Source organism: Dryobates pubescens, chromosome 30 (genome assembly GCF_014839835.1).
Source record: "Dryobates pubescens isolate bDryPub1 chromosome 30, bDryPub1.pri, whole genome shotgun sequence".
In the NCBI taxonomy this organism is placed as follows: Eukaryota; Metazoa; Chordata; class Aves; order Piciformes; family Picidae; genus Dryobates; species Dryobates pubescens.
In genome coordinates, this window is record NC_071641.1 from 1,822,757 (window position 1) to 1,848,445 (window position 25,689).

A 25,689-nucleotide genomic window follows, 5' to 3' on the forward strand; every position below is an offset into this window, starting at 1 on the left:
CCTGATTTGGCCAGCAGCTCAAAGGATGTTAATCTGAGGGTACAAGAAAGGAAGTGGTAAAACAATATGCTCCCAGCCCTGGCTTCTGCATACTCACAGAGAGTGGATTTTGAACCCACTACAGAAAATGAGACATGGGACAGAAAAAGTATAGGGTTGGATTTTCCTTTATATCTAAAACAAAGCAAAACAAAAAAATGGAGGAGAAAATTGCTCAACAGAAGAAACAAATTTGTGCCTTCAAGCATCTTCCTCCTCTTGCCATGGATACTCTCTCACAGTTACAATTCATCTGTGCTTACTGCCTAACCACATCTTCATTCTTCTTGTCATGAGTGGTGTGACCTGCAGCCAGACAACCCTTCTGTTCCTTATGCACAGCTGGAGCACATGCAGAGCCACCAAAGCCGAGAAAGGCTTCAAGAAATGCTGATAATATCTGTGTCAACATAAATGCTACAGTAAGAAGTCTGGAAAGTAACATGTGTTCCTACAAAAAACCAACAAACCTGAAAGGAACTGGCATATACTTCAGGAGACTGCTGTTACAACAGTGATTCCAGAAAGAGATTCCAGAAGTTTCAGAACACTACATGTCAGAAGGACACAGAGCTGTTGGAGCGAGTCCAGAGAAGAACCACAAAGATAATCCAAGGGCTAGAGCAGCTCTCCTATGAGAATAGGTTGAGGGAGCTGGGCTTGTTCAGCCTAGAGAAGAGAAGACTTCAGGGGAACTTATAGCTGCCTTCTAATACCTGAAGGGATCCCACAAAAAGGCTGGAGAGGAATTTTTCATAAGGGTGCCTAGCAGTAGGACAAGTGGAAATGGTTTAAAGCTGAGGAAGAGTAGGGTTAGACTGGATCTTAGGAAAAAGTTCTTCAGTATGAGGGCGGTGGGACCCTGGAATATGTTGCCCAGGGAAGTTGTGGATGCCTCCTCTCTGGGGGTATTCAAGGCCAGGTTGGATAAGGCCTTGAGCATCTGAGTTTAGTTGGGGGCATCCCTGCCCACAGCAGGGATGTTGGAGTAAATGATCTCTAAGGTCTCTTCCAACCTAAGCCATTCTAGGATTCTATCAAATACATTAAAAAAAAATAAAAATACAGATTCTCTTCCAGCTAGCCTCCTCATGCAGGTTAAATGCCTGAAGCTGGCATACTGATCCTAAATTTCTTTCCTATGTTCAGTTTTCTCTGTAGAAGAGAAACTTAAAGTATATTAAATGTACTACATCAAATTATTGCTAGAGCAGCTTAAGCCAAGTATGAAACCAGCTTGCTCATGATAAATGGCTGATTATGCTGCTTTAGCATCTATGACAAAGACCCAAAAAAAACCAAAACCAAACCAAACACCTAACCCACAAAAAACCCCACAACCAACAAACCACAACCATTTCCTCCAAGCATTTGATTTGGTCTGTTTCAGTGTAACTGAAGGCCTGCACTATCCTTATCAGCAAAGGAAGTTTCTGTTAATGGTAGCTAACTACCAAGATCTGATTTCAGAAATTTTTTTTTCAGATGTTCAGCTCTGAGAGCACAGAATGAAATCAAAACATAATAAAACAGAAGTGATCAGTGCTCTGCAAGTACATGTACATACAATTACTAACAAGACCCAATTCTCACATATATCCCAGGAGGTTAGTGCAAACCCCAAGATAGAATATTTGTATGGAATGGTGGAGGCAACATGACTGTGTGTATACACCCTAGGAGACAGAGCTTACAGATCCAACTAAAAGTGAGGTGGCTTTAAGTTAAAGGAACAAAAGAGGAAGGTAGTAGCACTATCCCTTTCATCATCAGTGAATTTGGTTAAACTCAGTATGAAACCACATTCATAACAAGACTGAGCAGAAAGGATGTTAGGGTTTTGGTTTTTAAGCTGTTTGTGAAAGAGAGGCTCTTTTAAAAATTTCTACCATAGCAATACTGAGTCCCAAACCTGGAATGCAGAGGTGAGCTGGTTGGTTTCTTTCAGGCTCTTAAAAAAAAGATAAAGATCACATAAAGGAAATAACCTTTTCCCAACCAACCAGTGACACAAGAAACACATTTACCCCTTAAGGTGAAGAAAACATAATTTTTTCAATTCAGTTTCCTTGTTATTGCAAATGATAACATCCTTTTCCATACCAGCAGGGCTGAGAGGACTAAAAAGTCTTCCTGTGTGTTGTCTCCCCGGTCCACACTTTCAACAACACATGATACCCCACCATCATTTATTCCACTGTTCAAAACTGTGAAAGATCATACCCCACGATAAGAAACGAAGATAACAGTTTCATGAGCGCCAGTTCTGGAGCAGACCAAGAAGCTAAGATGCCGTGATCCAATCATGACATGACAAATATGCTCTGTGGAGTCACTCTGTAGAGAGGGAAGTCTTAGAAGCAACAGGTGCCCTGTTTATAACCACGTTTCAGGTTGAGCACAAGTATATGCTTTCCCAGGGCCACAAGAAAAAGCTCCCTTCAGGTTCTAAGTACTTCAAAAAACCCCACAGTGTTTGGCCCTGACTGCAACACTTGGACTTCATCTAGACACTAATTTCACCTGAAGTTCCTGTCTCAGCTGTAGAACAGCCTCTATTCATGCAAAGCCATATGTATGCAAGCAGTAATATCTGAACTACAGACAAACTTCTGCAGAAAAGGTGCTTCCCATTTTGGGTGGGCTCTCCACACTGCTATGCATTTGAAGTGGATATTGCAACTTCATACAGCGTATCAGGGAATTCGCAGTAAAACCTGAGTAATACTGGAACTCTGGGAAAGGAGAAGAAACTCAGCAAATTCTAATTATGCTTTCCATAACTCATCTTACTCAAGTCAGCATGAAGAGAGCAGTGCTTCAGTATTGCACAGCTGAGAAGTCATTAATGCACAGAAGCAGCAGTGGAGATTTTAACAGTGGGTGGTTTTGGAAATGAGCTGCCAAGTGGATTTGACAGGTGTAAAGCCCAGCTGCTCCTCCCACCATCACAATAGAAATACCAAGCAGTCGCTTCCATGGAAGTCTTTTGGCAGTTTTTCTCATGCTGGATGGCCACCATTCAGATGGAGGACAAGGACCACGCTGACATCCTTCCCTCACTGTACAGCCTCTCATCAGGCACAGGTCAAGAGATTTTTATTTATTTATTTTTAATACATACAGAGGAATTAAGTGTGTGTCTGTCTCTACCTGCACATGCATCTATAAATACATACCCACAGCTATAAAATGTGGAAATCATAACTTACATAAACAGCAACAGGGTAGACTGAGAGCAACCAGACTCATGGAGGTACACAAAAAGGCATTTCAGGCATTCAGCCATTCTTCCAAAGTCCAAGCTCTGGAAGCTGAACTTCCAAAACACTGTGCTGCAATGACTAACTGCATCCATGTGTCTGTATTCTGTTCCCACTATCTCCAAAGTTGAGCTGATTCTTCTGGTTCATCAAAGTTCAGATGATCTACAGACCTACAAAGTTATGTGTTCTCTTGAGCACAAATGGAAAACTTGTTCTCATAAATGCTATGAAAAAAAATTACAAAATCAGAGACGTGAGATTTAACAGTCAATTCCAGAGGACCTAGTAAATCTCTCAGCTGTTAGACCTACTGAAGCTGTGGAGTATGTCAACACTGAAGCCAGAAGTGTGAATGCAGTTCAAATACATCTGCACTAACTTTGATCTAGTTGAATAGTATAATCATGTACTTGGGTCAGCAGAGGTTTCATCACCAGTTTTATACAAGCAGTTAAGCCTCCACTAAGCTCCCTGAAACTGTGGCTACTCTGCTTCAACTAGCCAGCTTGAATATGGAACCTTGAGATGGTTTATGCCTATCTTTTCCAGAAACAGACTCAAATTATTACCAGCATTTCATTGCTACCTGCATTTTGAAAACGTGTGAGTGAGAGGCACACATGGTTGGGAATACTGTCTCATTCTGCAGCCATACAATATCTAGTTACTGAACTTGTGTAATCATTGGTAAACATGAAGTGCTTTACCAGCATGGGACAGAAAACAAAACCAAAAAACCAGCCAACAACAACCAAGTACAGAAAAGTCCAGGATTGTTGTGACATACTGAAGCAGCTCTCTCAGCTCTGTCCAAGCCAATGTCACCCAAATGACTTGTGCTTAATGTTGTTTTAAAGCTCAAGTCTAGAAAATACTCTTTGGAATTCTAACACTCCTGCAAACGAATTTAATAGTAAAAGCCATTTTTAGCATAGTACTTCATTACAAAAAATAGTTATTGTATATTATATATAGAAGCTTCCTTTTGCAAAACTAAATCCTTCCAAATGAAAAGGGTGCTTAGAAGTGCACATTTAAGAACAACAAAAAAAAAGTAAGAACTCCCCCAGATCAACTATGAGCTCGCCACTAGCCAACATCTCACGACAAAAAACTTTGGAACAAACAACACAGTAGTGGAAAGTGCGTAGAAAGATTCAGGGCCAGATGCAAGTCAGCACTGCACTCCATCACTCATTGCAAGAGAGGGAAGCCACAGGACAACACCCGTATTTCACAACAGAGCATCTCGGGAGGCAGATTTCAGTTCACTGCTGTTCATTTGGGGCATGTCCTGGGGATGCAATGGCCTCTGCTTAGAAGGCTGCATGGAGAGCTGTGGGTCCCAGTAAGCAGTAGTTTAAAACAAGCAAGTGCCAAAGTACACAGGCAGAATGTGGTACTGCTTGAGACATTTATGTTCTGTGGGAATATTACAGTAACATACTCTCCAGCAAAGGGATCTTTGAACCACCTCCAAGTGCTGTTTCTGCATGTTACTGACTTTAACAATGCAGCAAAAATCAGGTCATTTATGCTCTGCTGAGTCAGTTACTTAAATTTTCTCTTGCCCAAGCTCTGAAGTCTTTTCCAAGGAGCGGACAGTTTCCAGGCTTTTTCTCCTCTGCTGTATATATCTCACCTTTACCCCAGATTAGCAAGGTATACAAGCACTAGAATTCTGATGCTGGGAATGGAAAAGCTGCAGAAAAAAAAAAAATCACTATTAGTTTCTGAATGTTTTCCCTGGAAGGTATAGCATTTCCTCCTCTCAAATTAGAAATAGCCTTAAAGTTTCTACTTATTTTTAGGACTCAGGAGACTGAGTCTTCTCTCTGCCTTGCTTTCCACATACACAGCAATCCTTTGTGAACCTGTTTCTTTTCACTGCTGGAGCACTTTGAATGTCTAGTGAGGATTTAATCACAGTATCTGGCAGCATATACCTCTATTTTTCATTGCGTAGAGGGAAAAGAACAGGTTTAAATGAAGTAACTGGATATAGACAAAGAACATAAGCAGTATCTATAGAAACTCCTGGCTTCAAAGGTGATCATTCTCATCCATGGGACCAATATATAGAAGCAAAACTTACTCAAAGGAAAAAATTAGACCATCAGGACATCGAAGAAAACAAATCCTTAGGACAGTGAAAAAGTGGTGGCACATAATAACAAGGGACGTGGTCTACTTGCCATCAATGTGCCAAAACAAAGAATCTGATCTGTCTCAAGAATCTCTGGATGCTCTCTGTAGATTCTCATTCAATCTGTATGCTTGCTTTAATCTTGACACAAACACCAATAAATTATCACCCAACACAATCATGCCAGCTGAAGCAGAATGCAGTCAAGCAAAAAGGATTCTGCAATTGACAGGTGGGACAGCATGGGGGGAAGAAAGGCTATGTAAGGTCAGAGGACAAGTCTATCCTCCATCTGTCCAGGAACACTTCTTGGTGGCAAGGTTTATGAGACGAGTACTCTCACGTGCAGTCAGCACATGAATATATGGCTCATTCACATCTGACCAGAACAAACACATCCACTACTACCCAGAACAAGGCTTGTCTCATTCTTCTACAACATGACCTCCTCATTAGCATCATGGTCAGACTGATGGACCACGGTCCCACAGGTGCTACTGGCACTGTCCACTGTAAATCAGCTCCAAATTCTCACAGTAGAAAAGACTTAGTGCCAATGAAGATCCAGTCTCTGTCCCTGATTTTGTTATAAGCCTGGCTAAAGCTCTACACTCTAGCAGAGCACTGGACAGAGTCCCAGGAAAGATTATTCTCAATCCACTGGTTTAGCAATGACTTCACTTGTTCCAAGAAAAAGAGACAGGCAAACAGACACACATGAGATTGTTTTTTCTAACTGTGAGATTGAGTTGTTCCTGCAGCTACTCTGCCTTAGGAGACAAGCGTATTCAGGATCTCTTCATGAAACAGATTTCAGTTTTGTTATATGTATTCACACACCTGCTCACACTCTTGAGAAATCTGCAATTGCAGATGAACCAGTTCTTGATGTATACCAGCACCAAAAAAGGGGAGCGATACAGTAATTGTAGACCTCTGCATTAGGTGAGACCACCATGAGACAAATCTGTTGGTTTGGCAAGGCAAGTACTGTAGAGCTAGCAAAGAATTGTCTCCGTACACAAACCAACACAGAATTAGAGTGATTCTTCTTGTTTATTATATATTAATTCATAAGCAACACTTTTCAATTTGTAACAGGCAACAGGTAGTTTACAAAACAAACCATATTCAGCAGAAGACACAAAATCCCTAACTCTGCCTGCACATAATCTTCCCAGGTACCCAGCTCTGCCCTGCCAGCTCAACATACCATTCTCCAGTCCTGGTTTTCATCGTATTAGACTGAATCAAACTGTTCCCTCCTTTGACATCTACCATGCACAAAACTGCCCATTTCATCCAAAAGGAAAAGACCAAAATAAGGCAATACTTTTCCTTATGTTCTAGAATAGTCCCTTCCTTTCCTCTTGCAAGTGTGTGTCCCTCACATGCACTACCATTCAGAGTATTCCCTTTTCTTTGTCTCCATTTGCAATCTCTTCTTTCCAGCACCTTGTACTCTCCTTGATCCTTCTCCCCAAAGTACAAACTTGCTATTATCTATCCACCCTAAACTCCTTTAATCTTAATTGCATTTTCAATTACCCTTCTTACCTTATTTTCTTTCCAAGATGAAGAATGCCCCTAAACATGCCTGCCTTAAATGTCTGTCTTCCATTTCTATCTGTAGATCTTCAATGACAGATTTTAATTTTCAGCACATTATTGAAGACTCCAAAACCCTCTTCCCAAACACTCATTCCTGAGCCTTAAATATATGAAGGTGATGTTGTTAGTGAGCTGCTAAGAGCCTACCATGGTGCCACTCCTAGTTAGTCTAACACCTTAAACTTTTCTTCCGTATTATTCTAGTGTTCTCTAAAATGTCCCAGGTGGCTTCTGTCCTTAAACCTTCCTATTTCTCCCTCTATACTTTATTTCTAGATATTTTACTATGCAATTAGAGAGATGATCATCACATTCAAACTGACAGCTCACAGATGCTTTCTGTTCTGTCCACATAAAAACTTTTCTCCAAGTGTTCACCTTGTCCACTTCAACCTTCTTTCTTGGCTGCTGTGGGGATGTAATCATAATCCTAAGACTTCCAACTGAACTGTATCAGAGGCATGACTTTATCACTCACCTCTAATGTTCTAGTACCCAAACTATTTGTACATAAGGGAGATTACTTTACTCCACTTAAACTATAACTGTTCTTATCCAGATCAAAGATTTTTATCCATCATCTCAATTGCTTCAAAATTGTTTCTCAAGGAACTAAAACAAAGACAACTTGGTCTCATTTTTAAGTACAGATAAATCTCCTAGCCCATCACTCCTTGTTTTGCATCTCTGTGACACACCCACTTCCCCACCTTGTTAACAAAACTAAGCTGATGCCTTCAGTTTCAACATCTTATCTAGGCCACTAGTAGAAAGAGACACCACTCTCTTTCACTACCTACATTTAAGTTTCCAAAACTCTATTTTAATTTTTTCAACCCCTTTAGCCAAGAAGTTTTCATTTGTATTGCTATCTGTAAGGCATCTCCATTACTTGAGGTAAATAAGTGTTTACCAAACATTCTCTTCTCCACTGTCTAGGCTACATTTATTCTGTCATTACTTGTCACCACTGCCCCTTCTTTAGGCTTCTTGAAAGTCTCTTCTTCTATACTTGTAAACACTCTCCATGCACGGTGACTCCCAATTATACCAGTCAGTTACGGCAGCCAAGCAGCTCTCCACTCTTCCCAGAAAAGCATCACACAAGAAGGAAAAGCATTTGACTACAGCATGAAGGAGCTGAGGCACTACATTTCCTCTCTTTTTCACAGATTTGCACAGTGGCCCAGAAACAGGTGCCTAGTCATGGTCAACAGAGCGACCTGGACAGGATGATGCATGTTGATGCCACTAAGATTTCAGGCTCATTTACAGCCAATTTTTCCACTTCAGCATGAATAAGGCAGGAACTCAACTAAAAGATAATCTTACCATGAATCAAACCAACATTGATAGGGGTCATCCAGTACACCAGACTATTCAGATAGTCTGGCAGTTTGAGCACTCTCCCTGCTCCTCAGGGCTTGGCATGCTCAGTGCAGCTACTGATAGAGAGCAGAACTTTGGGAGGTCTGTGTGGAAGGAATCTGCTCTAACTAGAGTTAATACCTTGTATCCACACTTTCTAATATGTTGTGGGGGTTTTTTTGAATGGATGACTAACAGAGTGTGACTCGGAAAATAACTGCTAGAACATCTGTAGGCAAGCCAAGTATAAACACTTGAGAACTTGTCATCTTTAACATCTGGAAACTGTGACCTGACAAGCTATTTGAGCCCCAAACTGGACTATGTGATCTCAGGTTTTTTAACTGTAAAAGCAGGAGACAGATCTTTTGCAAGCATTCCTTCTCAGGAACATTAAACCAAGAATTTGAAAATTGTGAAGGTAGAGATGGAAAGAGAAAAAGTTTCTGTCTTCTGCTGGACTAGCACAAGTTTAAAAAAGAGAGAAAGGCACAACTACAGTCTTTTCACACATTAGCAAACAAGATACACTTTTAACTTGCAGGCAAGATCAGCAACCAGACTAGAACACTTCCTAGAAATACACTCTTCCTAAACCTAGAATTCATAGAATGCACTGGGTTGAAAAGGGAAGGCTCTCTATCCCAGGGGTCAAGATTAAAAGCATGTAAACCAGCAGAACATTAGCTACAACATTCTAAGTCACTAATAGATTTTAAAATAATCATCTCCATCAAGGACAGATAGGTGGCTTCAAAGAGCAAACTACATGATTCCCTAAAAGTAGAAGTTATTGCTCAAGGAGGTACTAACACGAACCAGAAATTTGCCTGTCCAAGCAGATAAATGAAACAGGCTGTACATCCAGAATGATAGCTTCTTTTTCTCAAGCACATTCACACAAACACACAAGGTGAGTCAAGCAGAATACTAAATGAAAAGGAGGCAAGTTCATCCTAAACCATCTCTGCATCTCTTCCACCACCAAGCTTTCTTGAACATCCTGCTTCATGACCTTCAACTCAGGTGCAGGGGGGGTGGGGAAGGGGGAGAAAGAAAACAAACCAGACAACATTAAAAATACAATATACCATCATCTAAATTTGTTACAACTACAGCTTTCTAAAAACTCAAAACTGAAGTTACAGATATAGAGCTTAGCATCAAATATATCTAAGACATTCCTTCATTTGGACAAATTTGTTGGAGCTCCCTTTCACTTGCCAGTTTGTGAAGAAATCTTGCCCAACTCTCTACAAAGCAAAACCAGCCAACACAGCAAATTCCTGAAATCTCATATCTGAAGATGCAGACAGCAGTACCAGGTTTTATGGAGATAAATACAATGCATGTTTGTTGCTTATTGAATTATCTCATTAGATCCTTAGTATTCATCATGTCTGTCTGAAGGCATGTCAAAAACAGACAGAACCTCCCAGCAGTTCTCCTTGCCACTTTAATGTTTGGGCATCAATCCAGAAAGGAGAGTCACACATCTCAAACAAGTCAAGCAATTACCACTTATTATATTACTCTCTGCTCACTTCCTCATCTTTCTGAACTGTGACCCGAATTCTAGATACACTCAAATGCCACAAAAGGTATTACAAGCTTCAGGGTTTATTTTTCACCTTAGTTTCAATCCTCTGCAGAGCAGTAAGATGTGTTGCCAGTAAGTTTGTAAGTTTTAACTATATAAAGTCCAATTACTTCAGCTATGTCACTCAGAAACTAGTTTTGCAGTGCTCCAAGTTGATTCAAAAAGAAAAAAGAGTCACTAATATCACATCACTCCCACCCTTTCAACATAAACACAGTCTATTTGTGTTTTCTTACCCTCCTCCCCCCTTCCATGCTCACCATTTACCACCATCACTTAAGTAACTCAGACAATTTCCTATGGAGGACAAAACTAAACAGATTAAAAGAGTTTAGTAAATGCAATTGCTCAAGTATCTTACCAATGCAGGCCACTGAATTTGTTTGATCTTTGATCCCTGAGTCTGGCTTGGGTCCTTTCTTTTCGCCCAGACCAGCTGGTACTCCACCAAGAAGGTTGCAAAATCTTCATAAACTTTAACCCATTCTCGCTTTTCCCATTCAAGGTCATCAAATTCCACATACACCTAGAGAAAATTAAGAACAGGAGAGGACACTCATTATTGCACATACACAGCATGGCTGCATCTACACACGTTTGAAAGCATGTTTAAAAATTTGACGCCAGGAGCTTCCTGTTCTGGTACTGAAATGAATCAGTTCCTGCACCACAGCATAACTTTTTCTTGACAGTGCAATTGTGCTGAGTAGAGAAGCATTACACTTGCTGAAGTAGTCCCATTAACACTGGGTATCTTATTTCATGAATGGAAAGTCTAACAGTAAGTTTTCACTGCTATCTTTCAAGCAATGCATACAGCTATTTACATATCAGTAAGTTTTAAGAACACTTCTCATTTACAGTTCAAATACTTCTCATGTAATACAAATGAAGAACCACGTTTAAAAAAACCAACCAGCCAAGCCACCCCCACACCAAACAGAACAAGAAAGGACATCCTGAGCCTGCAGACCCTGCTACTACAAGCAAGCCCAAGACACAGTGCCCAACAGAAGCAGCTCTGGTTTTTGTTGTTTCTGTCCTGGAATCCCATTCCTTTGTACAAAAAACAAACAAACAAAAACACCGACACACTTACAGATTTTTTATTGCCAGCTACATTATTTTGGAGGGAGTTTGCAACTATTTGACCTTGTGCCATGCCTATCCTGTAGGTTGTACAACTCTCTTCGACACATTCTTTGAAAACAACCATATCCTCCCTGAGCTGCATTCACAAAGTTAAATATGCCAAATCTTTTGTCTTCTCTTGTAGAATGAAAGGGTAACTCAGCCTGGAAGCCACCCAAAGCTATCTGTATTAGTGAACAGAAACACTTAAAATAAACATTGCATTTAAAAAATATTTTAAATTTTTTTAAAAAATCACCATAATCAATTGTTTTCTTTTTGAAATTGAGGGAATTCATAAGGAAAACCAGCTTGCTTTAAAAAACAGAAGCCACTGCTTGTCATACAAACTGCTAACCTTCCTAGATCTCAGCCACACCCAAGGCAACTTTTGAAACTGGAGCTTCTTCCTTTATCTGATTCTGAGAAATTAAATCACTGTCACAGAAATATTCTTGTCTTTAACTTAGGTTAATTTTAGGCCTACAACATACTTCCTCGTCTAGACTTTGTCTCACACTTTCCAAACGTGTACTACACTGTGCTCCTTCTGCCTTTGGTGTACACAACTTAAATTTGCACCAAGACTCTTCTCATTCCTGTATCAAAATTCATCATCCCAGTTCCCCCCCCCCATTGATACTCTCTTTTTAACTCATATTCCACCCATACCTCTTCCCTTTCCCTTCCCTCTTTGAAACATCAGATTAACTACTGCAGTTACTTTCTTCTATGACAGCCCATGATTGCATCTCCACTTAAAATTTGTCCAAATAAAAAAGGAAAGCAGTTTATCCATGTATTTCACTGTCTCTCCATGTCTCACACCCTCCACAAACCACTTGCTGCTCCATCCACAGATATTGCTCATAGTGTACCTGACTCCTTCTTGCCCACCCCTTCACCAAATACCGACACGCAGCCATCACTGCCATTGTGCACACTCACTGTCACCAATCCCATATCCACAGTTCAATGAATTCTCCATCTCCTATCTCACATCTAATCTTACTATTCATTTTCTTTCTCACCTGATCTTAATCACTGGGTCAAGGTAAAGTGTGCACAGGGCCTCTAATGCAGCTCCTTCTTCACTTCCCAAGGGCAGACCTTTTGTGAATTGAAACTATCAGGAAACTCTTGCAGTCTTTGCAGTGGCATTAGAATATGCCTCTAAGGAACAGTTTGTATATAAAATGATCCCCTCAACTGTTCATTATTACAGATACCACCTGTTATTCTAAAAAAGAAGGTTGAAAATTGCAGCAACGCCTCAAAACTGAAACTGTGGACAGATACCTTTCATTAAAAGGCACTTTTCAGTAATTTTATTTCTATAAATTTATTTTAAAATACACAATAAAGTTGCAGAGTAATAATTTCTCAAGCCAAACAGTTAACAGCAAGCATATAAATGCTTTGAAGCACTGACAGGAAAGCACATTGCAAGCCAGCAGCAGTATCTTCTATTTGTAGCTACTCTGAACCCTACTAGAGATATGTTTCTGCAGTTGATCAAATGGCAAAATTTAAAGACAGCCTTCAGTGACAGCCCAGTCAAAAGCTCCTTCTCTAAAATCACTTTCCTTCTGACCCCTCCTCCTAAAAACTCCACTGAATCATTGTGGATTGGTCTAACAATTTTATTTTGTTACCTGGAAAGCCACTTTCCTTGAGTAGTCCATAAGAGAATGCAAGAAGTTAAGCATCACACAGCAAAGAATTAAAAAAAAAAAAAAAAGAAAGTAACAAAAATGAACCAGCAGGCAAGGGGGAATTGGGTGAACAAATGTTTCTGAACAACACAGATAAGTCTAAACCAGAGTTAGCAGTTTAGAAACCACCACACTAAAACATACTGCATCTTCTGGCCACTAGCCAAAACTTGTGGATAACTGTGACACCGTCTAGTGTTTGTATACTAGTTCTGTCCCCCCAAAAAAGTGAAATCCGGTGCAATGACAGTGGGAGTTACTGCTGAGCTATCTGCAGAGTCTTCTGGCACTGTATAATTAGATCTTCAAAGGAGCAGTTCCAAGAAAAGTGGAGAACGGAGTGTGGCGCAGAGCCAGTCTGCCACTGCCCAGGGCACCATATTCCTCCTCTAGTAGGATACACACACATCCTTACTTGGGAATTACTTCTGCCAGCTTCCACCACAGTCAGGTTTCCATGCCAAGACTGTTAACTCTCTGCTGGCTTTGCAAAGTTCATTTTTGAAAGACAGAAACAACACAAATGAAACACAGAGTCCAATGCTTTACCCATTCCCTTTTTTGCTAAGAACTACTTAAATTAAGAAAATCCACTGTGAATTTTTCTGAGGCAACTATAAAGCCTCTAAACACCATAGACATTGACCTACCACACAGAAAAGTGCAGGATCCCAAACAATTTATAAAGGGAGTAAGGAGAGAGGAAGAAAGGAAGCAATCCAGCAACCCATGCCAACAAAATAAATCATAGAGCTAATGTCAGACCTCCTAAGGAGTGGCAAAGGCTGAAAATATTTAATCTTTCTTGTTTCACTGATGAAACTCTGTACAGCAAGAAACTCCACAACATTTGCCTCCCTAAGAATGAATGTTGGTTTGGAGATTTTTCAGCCAAGTTTTGCTTCCTTGCTTTGTCAGCTATACAGAGTATATTTGCAGAGTGGCTCAAGACTTCTCAGCACATATGCATTCACTTTCTTAAAAAGGAGGAATTCCCACTGGGATGATATATTTGTAATTGGCATTAGTGTGCTAATTTTGTAACTCACTATTTTCCAACAGGAAGCAGCATAAGCTTTTAGTATGCTTTTCCAAGTAAAGCAAGACAACAAATTAATTTCCAATGGAGTCTGCCAAATAATTGCAACAAAATATTGCCCCTTCAAAGCCAAAACACAACAATCTCAGTGAAATTCTCTACATGCAATGCTGTGATACAGAGTTTTCCAGGCACTTCTGCTCCAAGTAAACACACCTGACCAAACAATTTCTGAAACACCTTCAAATGTCACAAAAGCAAATTTACACCCAGCAAATTTGATGTATAACGCTAAAAAGCACAGTCCATGGACCATCCACTTTCTTGAAACTACCTGAATGGATGCATGCTGTTTGTAAGACTATTACAGTGTGGGGGAGTTATGTATTGCCCACAAATTGGTTGCTGTTTAAGACAACTGCAGTGGTAACTATCCATGAGCTGACCTCAGGTTAGATTTGCCCTGGCAAGAGCTCCAGGCAACTTTAAGATGATTTTTGGTAAGGCAAAGAAAACACTTCTACTTTTGTACCACATTGAACCATCTTTCATAAACACAGGTTTAGCTATTGACTTCAAGGTGAGTCCTAGAGCACATTCCACAGGGCTTCACTCAACATTTTTTAATTCAAAGAGACAGAATAACACTGTGTGCATATGCCACTGTAATGCATATCTACTTTTTACACCATTTATAACAGTTGAGAACTCAAAACTCAGGTGCTAAAAGTTATCTGTGGAATTCAGAAGTCTTAAGTTACACAACTTAAAACACAGAACTAAAACTCTCAGTGGGTAATCAAGCATCAAAAATAGTTGCCAGTCTAATTTCCAACCTTGTGATGTATGGTCAAGTAAATATAAGAATGTAAACTTTGTAGGTAATTCAGCAGACATTTACTTTAAAATACTCAAGTATAACCCCCCATGTTTCAGATGCAATAAATGTTTTACAAGCTTGGGGGTGGGTGGGGGTGTTGGTGCTGGTGCTGTTTTGTTCTTAAAACTCATGGTAAAATCACCAAAAAGGAAAAAAAATAATTCCTCTTTGATGCCTCCAACTTACATATAGCAACCAAGAGAACCAGAAACTACATTACAAGATGTCAGGACAAAATTCCCAAAGGAGCATACTAAAATTTAAATCCAAATTAGCTTTTCCCTCCCCATATTTTCCAGTGCTAACTGCAATCTGCAGGTTTTAATTCTGGTGGATGTACATGCTGGGAGCTTCCTGGTCTTGACAGAAAATTCACCCTTTGAAAAGAAAATCCAAATCATTGATAAAAACATTAAACTTATTCCTTGTAAACCACCAAAAGATCCCACATAATAGCATGCAGCTACAACTCTGAAATACAAGGGGGCAAGCCCTCCAAAACCACTACTCATTAGCACAGCAAAAATGAAATCCACAGACACAGGATCATCTGCTCAAAATTTACAGAACTACACAGAGGAGGCTATAAGCCTCAATACACACAGTGACAGACACTCTGAAGCTGAGGCCGTACCTGAGCTGCCATCATCACTCAATATACCTCATTCACGGAGGAGTAAGGAAAACAAGCCTAGTCTCTCAACAGGGTTCTGAATAAACCAGAGATAGACACTTGCTGGAAGTCATGTCAAATACATGCCATGTGCAGGAGGGAAGAGAAGGGCCAGATGTAGCAAATACATGCTTCAGTAAGTATGAATTTTCAAGGAAGATTCCTAATATCAAGGTTTAAAGCAAAAATCCTACAGGGAGGCCTTCAAAAACAATTACTTCTTTTGGGCAAACAGTCCCAAGATAGGTTATCTGGGAATAAGCAGAAATCAGCAACAAGTACAGCTCATGGTCAGTTTTGACCGGCTGAAATGTATGCCTGAACACTGACAATAAAGGAGCATTCTGAAAAGAAAAAAGGTTGTAAATCTGAAGAAAAATAGCGGCACTATTTCAACAGCTTGCTGCAGTCTGGAGCTTAGATTGCTAAGCAACCAGCACATCATGTAGAGCACAAGGTAAGATTGCAGGGAAGACTGTGCTGGGTTAGGAACTGGCTGGAGGGCCGAGCCCAGAGCGTGGTGGTGAACGGTGCCACATCCAGCTGGCGACCAGGCACCAATGGCGTCCCCCAGGGATGAGTACTGGGCCCCATCCTCTTTAATATCTTCATTGATGATCTGGATGAGGGCATTGAGACAGTCATCAGCAAATTTGCAGATGACACCAAGTTGGGAGCATATATTGATCAGTTAGAGGGTAGAAGGGCTCTGCAGAGGGACCTCGACCGACTGGACAGATGGGCAGAGTCCAACAGGATGGCATTTAACAAGTCCAAGTGCCAGGGGCTGCACTTTGGCCACAGCAACCCCATGCAGAGCTACAGGCTGGGGTCAGAGTGGCTGGAGAGCTGCTAAACAGAACAGGACTTGGGGGTGCTGATTGACAGCTGCCTAAACATGAGCCAGCAGTGTACCCAGGTGGCCAAGAAGGCCAATGGCATCCTGGCATGCATTAGGAATAATGTGGCCAGCAGGAGCAGGGAAGTCATTGTGTCCCTGTACTCTGCATTGGTTAGGCCACACCTTGAGTACTGTGTCCAGGTCTGGGCCCCCCAGTTTAAGAAGGACACTGAGATACTTGAAAGTGTCCAGAGAAGGGCAGTGAGGCTGGTGAGAGGCCTCGAGCACAAGCCCTATGAGGAGAGGCTAAGGGAGCTGGGATTGTTTAGCTTGGAGAAGAGAAGGCTCAGGGGAGACCTTATTGCTGTCTACAACTACCTGAAGGGAGGTTGTAGCCAGATGGGGGTTGGTCTCTTCTCCCAGGCAACCAGCACCAGAACAAGGGGACACAGTCTCAAGCTGCACCAGGGGAAGTTTAGGCTGGAGGTGAGGAGAAAGTTCTTCACAGAGGAAGCTGTTAGCCATTGGAATGTGCTGCCCAGGGAGGTGGTGGAGTCACCATCCCTGGAGATGTTCAAGAGAGGATTGGACATGGAGCCATAGTTTAATAGTCATGAGGTTTTGGGTGACAGGTTGGACTTCATGATCTTTGAGGTCTCTTCCAACCTTACTGGTTCTATGATTATTTTATGACCCACAACAAAATTTCTCACATGTGAGGAATATCTTTCAATCTGTGATACCCCAAATATTAAGTAATTTATTTCAGCAGCACAATTTTGTGAACTGCAGAGAAATGTTTATGATATTTACCTTAACTGCATTAAAAAAAAAAAAACAACAACCAAACAACACTTAGACTTTTTTTTTTAAAACTAGAAATTCAAAATTTCTAATTTAAATTAGAAATTTAAATTGGGAGTCCTAGAAATCTCCAAAGTAAAGCTCAAACAAAAAAAAGTGAGAACAACTAATGCTATGTATTTTCTGCTCTCCTAGTAATTTCCTGCAAAGATCTTTTTAGAGAAGAACAATAGTTCTATTGATAATGCCCAACAGAACAATAAATGCAACAGATAGCACAATTAAACCCTTAACACTTAATCCCAGAAGTAAAGACCTAAGAACAAAACACTGGCAAGGAGTACACATCAAAATATGCCTAATGAACCAAATTAATTACATTAATTACTGCATTAGCTATCTCTGGGTAACTTACTAGTGAAAACCTCAAGCAGACATTCCCTGTAACAACAGCAAGGATCATTTTTTTCTTTTAATAAATGGCATTTTGAAGATGATGATGATGATAAATTACAATCAAGTTCGTCTGTGCATAATGATTATTTTACAGGCTGGAACTATGGGCTGTGCCTGGGATCAAAAAAAACCCAAAAATCCTCCTCACATTTCAAAATGTATGCTGCAGAAGAGAGAACAAAAAAACATTAATTCAGAACTCTACATAATTTGCCCACCATCTGTGCAAGTTTCTGGAACAATAACAACAAAAAGAGGGTTTGCTGTATGTCTAAAACAGCCTTTAATGACAGAAATTAGACATACCAAATGTATCTGCCACGGCACTAATAATTACCAAAGTTACTTAAATCCTATATGAAACTGAACAAAAAAGGGAGGAGTAACAACATGCACCAGCACACGGTAGGGGCTGCCCTGCTGGAAAGCACCTCCACGGAGAAAGACCCTGGAGTGCTGGTGGACAGCAAGTTCTCTGTGGGACAACAATGTGCCCTTGTAGCCAATGGTATCCTGGGATGCATCAAGAAAATTGGGTCCAGCAAGTCTAGGGAAGTTCTTCTACCTCTCTACTCTGCTCTGGTGAGACCAGCCTGGAATATTGCATCCAGTTTTGGGCTCCCCAGTTCAAGAACAACTGAGAACTGCTGGAGAAAGTCCAACAGAGGGCCATGAGGATGACTGGGGGACTTGAGCATCTCCACTATGAAGAGAGACTGAGATCCCTCAGGCTATTTAGTCTTGAGAAGACTGAGAAGGGATCTCAGCAATGTATATTAGTATGTGAGAGGTGGGTGTCAAGTGGAGGGTGCCAAGCTTTTTTTGGTGGTACACACTAAAAAGACAAGAAACGATAGGTTCAAGCTTGAACACAGAAGATTCCACCTCAACATGAGAAGAAGCTTCTTTACAGTGAGGGTGATTGAGCACTGGAACAGGCTGCCCAGAGGGGTTGTGGAGTCTCCTCCTCTGGAGACTTTCAAAACCCACCTGGGTTCATTCCTGTGCGTACCACCCTAAGTGATCCTGCTTTGGCAGGGGGGGTCGATCCAATGATCTCTTGAGGTCCCTCCCAACCTCTAATATACTGTGATACAACGCGAGGCTTGAAGTACAAAAACAAAGACTGGCACTTGCCATCTCCTTCTTTCTCCCCTTTATTTCCCCCCTACCATCTTGTGGATTCAAAATTAAAATATAGGGTTTTGTATCCCAATTCAACCACTGCTACATACAGAAAAGGAAGAACAACTTCCTCCAAAGTTTTAGCACTCATTCCGCTTTTGCAAGTTTATGAAAATTTTACAAGGGATTAATCAGGAAATAATGACTGAAAAATTAGCCTTCAGAGTCTTTAAAGACAAGTATCAACATAAGAGAATTTTTTGGTACCAAATATTAACATACTTCATCTACTTTGAGTTTGCTGAATGAGAAAACACCTTGAAAAAAAAGAAAGCAGCCCATGAACTGGAACAGATTTGTGTAACTACTGTTACAGTTACACAGACTACAGAAAAGACTTCAGAAAAAATGCAAGTAACTAAGTATGGCCTTTATAACATCCAGAGAGAAGTCAAGCAACCACAGCCTTCCTTGAGTGAACTTGCACTTGACAATTCCATTATGATAAATCAATGCAAAAGAAGATACAGCATACTCACATCATACTTCTTACCATTCCCCTTGGGAATGACCAATAAAATTACTGTTCAAGGGACACAAGTGTTCCCTTCAGGGAAATGAAAAGACTGCAAGAAGATATTTTTGACTGAAGGAATCACCAGCTGCAGAACTCTTAGTGGTGCAAGATAACTGAAGTGTTCATTGATAACGAGAACAAAGGGAATCTGTTTTCAAAATGTATCAGGGAACGACAACTAAGGTTTCTAGCTTCCTCTAACAAATGCCTCAGCTTCACTGTATGGAATACTTAAAATCTGGGTGCTATTTCTGACAATCAGTTTCATTTCCTTGTAAACTCAACGTCAAATATACCTTGTCTGGCAGTAATCTTACTGGGAATGAGAAAGGAACAAGCATTAATCATGTGAAACTTCACTTAGCATCCAAGATCGAGACGTATGTCTGCTACTGTCAATAAATACCAATACTGCAAAATAAATGAAAAGAATACTCAGTCAAGACTTCTTAAGTAATGTTCATTATTGGCTTTCTCCACATTTCAACTGTGACACCTTGTATCAATCTATTAGGAATATTAAGCACAGCCACAGCTTGCAATCATGAAACTGCAAAGTTTGAACAGGTAATAGTTCTCAACATTGCAGACAAGTACATACACCAGTATTTCTGTTTAGTGCAGACACAAAAACTAGCTGCACAGTGGGGGGCAGGTGTGTTTTTCTCCCATGCATTTTATTTCTCATAAAAGCAGTAAAGCCAAGATGCTTTATTCTGCACTCCCTGCATGGGAAGAACAGAAAAGGGACAACGGAATGCCACAGCTAAAACCCATTCTTAAGTTTCTCACCAGAGCTCACTGATGAGCCAGACAGAAACAAACATCGAATCCACTCAGGCAATCAGGAAGAGTTGATATTGTCTCCCACTACCTCATGTTTAGATCAGCAGAGGGAGACTAATAAGATTCAGAAGCAACATTAAATGCACTACACACAGGCAAGAAAAGCTTTCCTAGCTTTGCTCATAAGAAGGGATCAGAATACTGTATATCCAAAAAAACTTCCTATGATTTGGTGCATAGATTATTAGATACCAAAACAAGCTGCCAAGGAATTTTGGCACAAATTCATGGGAATCATAAAAATGAGAAAAATATACCAGATGAGTTCCACTGCACTGGCAAAATTAAGTGTTCTTGAGCACAGAGCAAGAGGTAAAGATTTGCAGGCTTTCTACTGTGTGTGGCTCCTCTTACCATGACATCCCTTCCTTTCTAACCTTGATTAGAAGAAGACATACGTTTACAGGACACATTTTGCCTAAGGGCCCGCAATGGCATGACTGGTTGTTCAGTTAAGACTACCCTTTGCTTTCAGTACATGATGGTTTCTTAACATGTTTCCTGTACCCAAGATATTAATAAAAAAGAACAGGAAAAATCCCACTCACCCTACCAGAAAAGCAAGATATCTAATCCCCCCTAGTATGCAAGACATCTAATGCCGAGACAAGATACGTATTTTTTGCAATTATTTGATTTTTAAATTGAAAACCAAGAATAGGCAACTTAGCAATTATATTTTTTTTATACTAAATGTCTAATCCTTTAAATAGTTTTTTTCTTCCCACACGTAACACGCTGAAAAACAATTGTAGAACTCTGAGGAAAGCCAGCACCTGCAGGAAAGGGTTTAATCTGGCAACTGCTGGTGTTGTTGAGTTATTCATCACATAAATCTCTTAAGTCCCACCTCTTTCCTGTAGTTCTAACCGTTGGAGTTTGAGAAAACAGACCTCGTTTCATGCTAAACTCCCACCACTCAGCAGCTGAATCTCCTACATTACTTAGGATACTGTTCGTGAGAGCAGACTTCACATGGAGTCATGCAACATCCTGTTCCAAGCCTAATGCTCCAGATGGGATATGTTTCACTGCTGCCTCCCCCATCCCAGCCCATTTCAGTTTGTTCTTTTTTCTTTGAAAGCATTTATCCCAAACTGATGCTAGAACAGCATGCTAAAACTGACCTTCTCAAGAACAACAGACAAATCAAAACTTAAAATCCAAATGTCTTTACTATAAAAAACAAGCAAACAAAAACATGCAGACCACTACACACACAGCTTTAAGTATCAAAATATTTGTATTAGCTAACCAATTAGCAAAACTACATATACAAAATTAATTACTTGATGCAGCTTTACTCTGCAACAAAATATGCCTTGCTTCAGAAAGTTCACTAATAATTTAAAAGCTTCACATTGTCACATGCATTACTAATCTAATGGAAGCTCTCATCGACATAAGAAGGGAAAAACTGTCTGGTCTGCTGATCACTGAATGCTGGCAATTTCTCAAGCATCTGCTAAAGGTCAGATTTCCACTGTATGGAACCAATCAACAAAGCTACACAACACTCCCAGTGCCATTGGAAGTGCCAAACAAAGACCACTGTTTTACATAAACAAAGAAACTCAGCCTGAAATCTTCCAAAACACTACCAGCAAAGTTTTTGCTCCTGTCACCACACAGTACTCATCTACCTGGTAATGGCAATTAAGATCTATTCTGCTTTTTCTTTTTATAGCAGAAATCTAGTTACTTAATACTACTCCTTTGTTCTGCGCTGTTAAATTGTGTGCAGTCACTACCACAGACTAAGAAATATTAGAGGGAAAAAAAGAACATTATTTAAACAGAAAGATTTTATTTAAATGTTAATCATCATTAAAACAAAGTTGCAGAAAAAGGAATATTCACACATTTGATGCCTTTTGTTTCATTTCAGTGACTTAAAGAAAAAAAAAAATCCCTACTGAGTTCTAAGAAAACACATCTTAGAGTTAAAAATACAGCCTGAAATCATAAAAATGTGTCCTAATATCCTTACTAAGCAACCTCAGAAATATAATCCAAATATCCTAATAGATTAGGTAATTGTTTGCTTCTGCTGGAAACAACATGCTCTGTATTTCAACAGCTTATCACATGCCACAAAAACAGTGGTTTAGCAAAAGCCTACACATAAGAAAGAAAGCTGCTGAAATGCTGAGCCTGTTCTCTGTCTATGGAGAAAACATTATTTTATATATGGATAATCTGGTATTGATTTACAAGAGAAGTTTTCTGCACATAGAAGGAAAGGGCCAATAAAGCAATTTGATGGAATTTGAGGAATTATTTTTCTTACTGTGTCACTGAATGGCCCTAAAAAAAAATAAAATTATAATTTAGGCTCATTTTCTAATTTGTTGTTTTGTCGAAGAAGATCCACTTTAGCTTCAGACCCAGCACTGGCAAGAGAAGGAAAGCAGAAGTCAGTAGATATCCCAATAAATTCAGCCAAAATACTCTCTTGCATTCCTTGTAGCTCAAAAGCTAATACAGCAATTGTGTGGTTGTGGGGTAATTCTAAATGAAGGCAATATTCAAGTAAAAAACTATAAATACAGTTATCATTAGGTAATCACGTTAACACTCAGGTCAACAGCCTTGTGCCCTAGCCCCCACCATGCAGTGCTGCAGTCCTAGCCCCATGGTGCTCACAGTTTGGCTCTTGACCCCCAGTCCTCCCTGCCACAGCTGGGAGAGAGCCACCAAATGGCTTTTCAGCTCCAGTGCCTGAGGTGAATCACACTCCCCTCAGCAAATCAGAGCAGAACCACCACACAGCAATCAGTAGTATTCATGTGTAAGAGAAGGTGCTACTCTGTGTGAGAGGACTGCACAGCAGTGTCATACAATGGAGCATGGAAGCAGCCATGGACACTCCCCTAGCAAGACCCGGCTCACTAGAAAGTGTTTGGTGGCTACAACAGCAAAACAACAAAAGGACAGCCTACTTCTACAGATATCAACCCAGAAGTATTAGAAGCATAATAAAACTTGGCATAAGCTGAGACACAGAAATGAAGTAACTAAAACTTTTTCTTTATTAAAACTGAACAGCAATAAAAGGATGGGACATTCCAAGGAGACAGTTATTTCTCCATACTAGTTTCACTTAATCTTTGAAAGATTCCTTCACCTGCTTTCAGCAATTTTTTCAAATGATTGTTTCTTGCCCTACCTAGTGGTCAGTGTTTGGGCTGACCCCAGCTTTGTGTGACACTTAGGACTACAAAGTTTCTTCCAGAAGGTCTGTACAACAAAGTATGTTCAAGCAGCTTATCACCCATGGGGGAAGAAGTGTAACACCATCTGCTTCAATGGCAATTCAATCTAAAGATCAGAGATCAGTATCATCCTGTAATTGTGATGGCTTGCAGAATTTGGGTGCTTTTATATGCAAACATAACCCATTTCATTCATATATTCAAGTACAGTCTTTATTTAAACAAACACTGTACTCAAGAAGCAGGCTGGCCAAATGGGAATACAGAATACACAGCCCAAATTACTTACATTAGTTCCCATCTCCACACACATGTGGGAAAGCACTGGCCTGCCATTTCTATTACTTACACTTGTACAGAAGGGAGGACAAAGGCATGCTTAGTTCTCAGTACTTCAATGGAAATGTAATATCAACAGTCACAAGAAATTACTTTTGGAATATACCAACTAGTAAAATTCTCCAGCTTTCTAGTACATGTGGATCCCCCTTTACCTTAGAGAGGTTTTAAACCATTAGTGCCAGTTGCCAGAGGGTTTTTGATGACATAAAATTAAGCCCATAAAACAGGAAGTTAAGATAGTAAATGCCTGTAATGCAAAGGCAGCATACACCTCCACTACTTTTAATGATTGAGTCTATGGTTTGTATGTTAGCTAACATATGAGGAAGAGGTGCTAGATGTGAGTTAGAAGATCTGCAAAAACCAGGTTTATAAGCACAGGCCAACTGCCAAAGCACTTACTTTGAACTCCACATTACCGTGGCTGCAACAGCTTAAACCCAGCTCAAGGGCATCTGCTCTGCATTGCACAGCACATCCAGAGACTTGTCAGCTTCCTCAGCTTCACTCTAATGTAGGACATTTAGGTTCCTTTTAAGGGATGCAGTGAGAAGCAAAAAACTGAAGTTGTCATTACTAACCTTTAGTAAGACACCTGAGTCACAATGTGACCTTCTAGCAGTAACTGAACTGTACTAGAGAAGTCAGAGATTTACTCACAAAGCAGAGGGAAGAAGGGGAAAGAAAAAACAAACAAAAAGGGTGCCTGAGTGCTGCTTCCAAAAGAGCTGTACAGCAAATGAGTAACCCAAGAAGAACACAAGTAGGTCGTCACTGGATAGACACTACCCTAGCCTCAAACAGTTGGGAAGCAAATTCAGTACTTAAGAGTCAGACCTTCTAGTCATGCATAACTATAGTTATCCCCTAGTAGCACTTACTTATTCTGTACTCAATGGATTTTTACTTTAAGAATTCTCAAACTGGTTTCAAGGACATAAAATGGTTTTTGAAATGTTCTTCAAACACGTGCTGCCAGAATTGCTCCCCATATCAACTCTATGCATTGATATTTAACATTACTACCTTACAATTTATTTGGTGAAATGTAGAGACTATGAGAAAAAAAAAACATTAGATTTAGAAGCAATTATCTCCCAGGGGTCTTCAGAGAATGCAAAATAATGTTCTCCAGAGAATCTCTCAAAACAATTGCCCATTTTCCACAACAGCTGCCATTTACTTACACTCTCAGGAGGACGGCTGCCATGGGATGCCTCTCAGCAAAGAATAACTGTTACCTCGCTTTCAGTCTTTCTCAAAGTCATCATCTATATCCCTGCAGATAGGAAGCCACTTTCTCCCCTGGGGGTGTTTGGCTTCATTCCCAGCAGCAGAAACAGAAGGCAAGTAGTGGCCATCTTTGTGCAGGCAGTTGTGGCTTCTATCAGACTGAAAAATGAGAAGTTGAAGGCACAATGGAGGGAAACACGCTCTTAGGGTCCTTTCCCTAAAAATTAATCTCAGTCCTACACATCCTCAAACTTGCTGCATCTGAATTGGCCAACCTGATGGATACAAGGAAGAAGGAAACAGATACACATTTGAAGCGTGAAAAAAAGGAAATGAGAAAATTCAGGAGTTCACAGAACACCAAGAATGAAAACAAACTGCAGGTCCTGCTGCCCTGACTCAGCGAGGCAAAGCAGCCATAAATCTGACTACACCAGCTCTGCATTCTCTAGCTGCTTTGCAGTTCCAGAATGCATAAAATGGCTATCACACCTCAGTCAATCTGACCCTCAGAATTGTTCAGTCTACTTTATTTAACATGGATTCACTCTTTAGGGATTTTCTATTGTATGAACTGGGGAACAACACTCTGCCTACATGAAGTGTGAAAGATGAGTCAAGCCAAAGAAATTGCCAGAAGAGAACTACATAAAGGCTGAGTCAAGTCACCAATTTAAAATCAAAGGACATATTTTACTGGGGTCCAACTGGAGGGGCATGGAGCAGGGGGTAGAGACAGGGATATGGACAGCCTGACACAGTTTTACAAAACAACCCTTATA

At 40.3% G+C, this 25,689-nt stretch overlaps 1 protein-coding gene across 2 annotated transcripts in view; it reads right to left on the reverse strand.

The window, feature by feature from the left end:
- Positions 1–25,689, reverse strand: part of JMJD1C (jumonji domain containing 1C) — a 157,846-nt gene that overhangs the window by 102,792 nt on the left and 29,365 nt on the right. For both annotated transcript variants that reach the window (XM_054174714.1, XM_054174715.1), the window contains exon 2: positions 10,392–10,556. In XM_054174714.1, coding sequence (XP_054030689.1) covers positions 10,392–10,556 — 165 coding nt within the window. The remainder of the gene's footprint in view (positions 1–10,391; positions 10,557–25,689) is intronic.